The 2,708-nt window shown below is 59.1% G+C and overlaps 1 protein-coding gene across 1 annotated transcript in view; it reads right to left on the minus strand.

The window, feature by feature from the left end:
* LAMB2 (laminin subunit beta 2) overlaps positions 1-2,708 on the minus strand; it is a 133,804-nt gene that overhangs the window by 3,791 nt on the left and 127,305 nt on the right. The window contains 2 exon segments of the mRNA XM_075073333.1: positions 1,962-2,186; positions 2,389-2,596. Of these exon segments, the coding sequence (XP_074929434.1) occupies positions 1,962-2,186; positions 2,389-2,596 (433 nt within the window).

Below are 2,708 nucleotides of genomic sequence, written 5' to 3' on the forward strand. Positions count from 1 at the left end.
GGTAGACCAGGATACTGGGCTGGATGGACCTTTGTCTGACCCGGTACGGCCGTTCTTATGTTCTAATGAAGAGCCAATGGGTTCCCCCCCCAGGGCCAGCACAGACCCTGGACAGAGCCAGGCCAGTTCTCTCCCTCTCCCCCCCGTGGGCTGCACAGACCCTGCGACAGAGCCAGCATGGGTCCCACCCTGGCCACTCCAGCCCTGGAACAGAGAGCCCGCCTCTCCTAGTCTGGGCCCCCAGCGGGGTCTTTTCCTCTCCTTTGCCCCCACTCACCTGCTTGACCTCATCTGGCTGGGCGTGCGCGGCGTTAGTTCACATCCTTGGCCGTGTGGACACCAGCTGTTATTGCCCGTACTCATCGTTCAAGAGCTGCCCAGTGGCTGTCCAGCTCGCCCACCTGCTCCATGCACCCTGCAGCTGAGACGCTACTGACATCGCTGTCTGCAGCTGGATTGCCGGAGAAGAATGGTCGACATGGAGCCCACACCCTGCAGTGCCCCTAAGCAAACAGTCGAGAGGCTTGGCTGCATATCGTATGAGGGTCTGTACCACGCCCCGCGGCACCGGCCAGGACGAGAGGGGGAGTTGGGAGGACGGAGTATCACCGGACCATGGTGGTGGCCATCGCTGCCATCCATGGCGCAGAAAGAGTTCAAGTGCCCTGGGCCTGCAGGGGCAGGAGCTGTTAGGGTCAGGACTCGGGAAACAAATCTCAAGAGTGGTCGAGACAAGTCTCAGGAGCCCAGTGCCTGGCAGCTGACGCCGGAGCAAGGAGAGCTGGCCGACAGCCGTCGAGCGACCAGCGGGGAGCGTGCCAGGAATAGAGGAGAGGTAGGACACAGAGCGGTGGCTGGGGCGTGGCTCGTACACGATAATAGATACTACACGGAGGTTAATATTTTCTTTACACCTGTAACGGTTACAAGGAACAAACAACGCTGACCAGAGGCCAGACCAGGAAACTGAGGATTTTTCAAAGTCAGGGAGGGAATTATGGGGGGGAGGGCCTGAGGTTCTTTTTTCTGTCTCTGCAGCTTATGAGGAAGTTTCTTTCTATCTCTAATCTTCTGTTTCAAATTGTAAGTAAGGTAGAAAAACAATATAGGCTTCTATGTTGTTTTGGTTGTATTACATTGTGGTAGCTTGCTGGAATTGTTTCAAATGGGATATCTTTTTGCATCAGACTGTTTTATTCATATTTTCTTATAAGCAATAGCCTCTGTATTGTCACTTGATGCAGAGATTACATTCTTATGTCTTTTTTCTTTGCTTTTATATAAAGTTGTTCCTTTTTAAGACTTGTTATGAGTTTTTTCTCTGGGCAGGCTAAGGACGAAAGAGGAGGGGAATCTTCTGTTGTGTTTAGATCTACGGAAGGTAAGCCTCTGGCAAGCACAGGGAGTTGTGAGGGCGAAGAGATAGGATCATCTCTGTTTTCCTTGTATTTGGGGGTTTGTCTGCGTGTGGAATAGGGGAGACATGCTTCCTTTGGTATTGTTGATGTAAAGCAGATGCATCAAATACTCCAGGTTAGCCCGAGAGCGAAAGTCTTGGTGGGAAAGATAGAGGGCCAAAAACCTGAATTATTGATGGTGGCAGCAAGATCAAAGCAAGCTGGTAAGTAAGCTTGAAGGGTTCATGCTAAGCACCCAGATTTTGGACGCTAAGGTCCAGATTTGGGAGAAAGGCTTATGATACTGGCGGACGCAGGAGAGACGAGGAAGGAGGCCGAGATGGGCTGGCCAGGCTGCCCCTTCACTGCTCCCCGCTGAGGCAGGACTGGAACCCGGCCCCGGCCGCGTGGCACAGGCGGACACTCCGAGCAGGGGCTCGCTCGGTGGCCTGGCTGGGCAGAGCTCCCAGGGGTTGCCAGGGGCTGCAGCTCGGCAGCTTGGGCTCAGAGGTGGAGAGGCCACGTGACCCCGGCCCACGGAAGGGAAGTGCACAGGCTCAGTTCCCTCCCAGCCCATGGGGAGGACAGAGCTGCCCAGCCCCTTGCTGTGGGGATGGGGGTACCTGGCTGAGGACCCCCCGGCTCACCGTGCTCAGGGTGCCCTCCGTGTGGCGGATGTCGTTGCTGGCGCTGTGGATGGCGCTTTCAGCGGCGCTCTGGGCTCGCCTGGCATCCTCCAGGGCCCGCCTCCCCACTTCAGCCCCATTCTTCACGCTCTCTGCCCGCGACCTGCACTCAGGCACACAGCAACACGTGGGGCCCTGGGCTCACCCCACCGCTCGCCCAGCCGCCCCTCCCTGGGGCCGGGGCCCAGCCCCCCCCCCGCCCGTTACAGTGGGCTCCCCACAGCATCGCGGCAGGCCCGGGGGGCTGTGCAGGAAGTGGATAGCCTCAGAGCCGGTGTGCCTGGCACCCCGCCCCGTGGTCTCACCTGGCCCTGCGGGCGTCCTGCAGCAGCTGCTCCACCCGGCGCACATTGCCTGCTGTCTCCTCCAGGATGGCATCCACATTGGCCAGGCTGCGGACGCGCTCCTTGATCTCCTCGGCCAGGTGGCGGATCTGGTCGGGCGAGGCCGGGATGGAGAGCGCCAGCACCCGCCCGGCCACCACCTCAATGCTGTCGGGGTCGGCGCCCTCCTCTGCAGAGCAGGGAGCGGGTCAGCACCACCCCCCCTGTCCCCCCACAGTGCCCACCCCATCCCCCAAACAGTGCCTGCCCTGCCCCACCCCGACACCCTGCCAGACTGTGCT

Source organism: Chelonoidis abingdonii, chromosome 17 (genome assembly GCF_003597395.2).
Source record: "Chelonoidis abingdonii isolate Lonesome George chromosome 17, CheloAbing_2.0, whole genome shotgun sequence".
NCBI lineage: Eukaryota > Metazoa > Chordata > Testudines > Testudinidae > Chelonoidis > Chelonoidis abingdonii.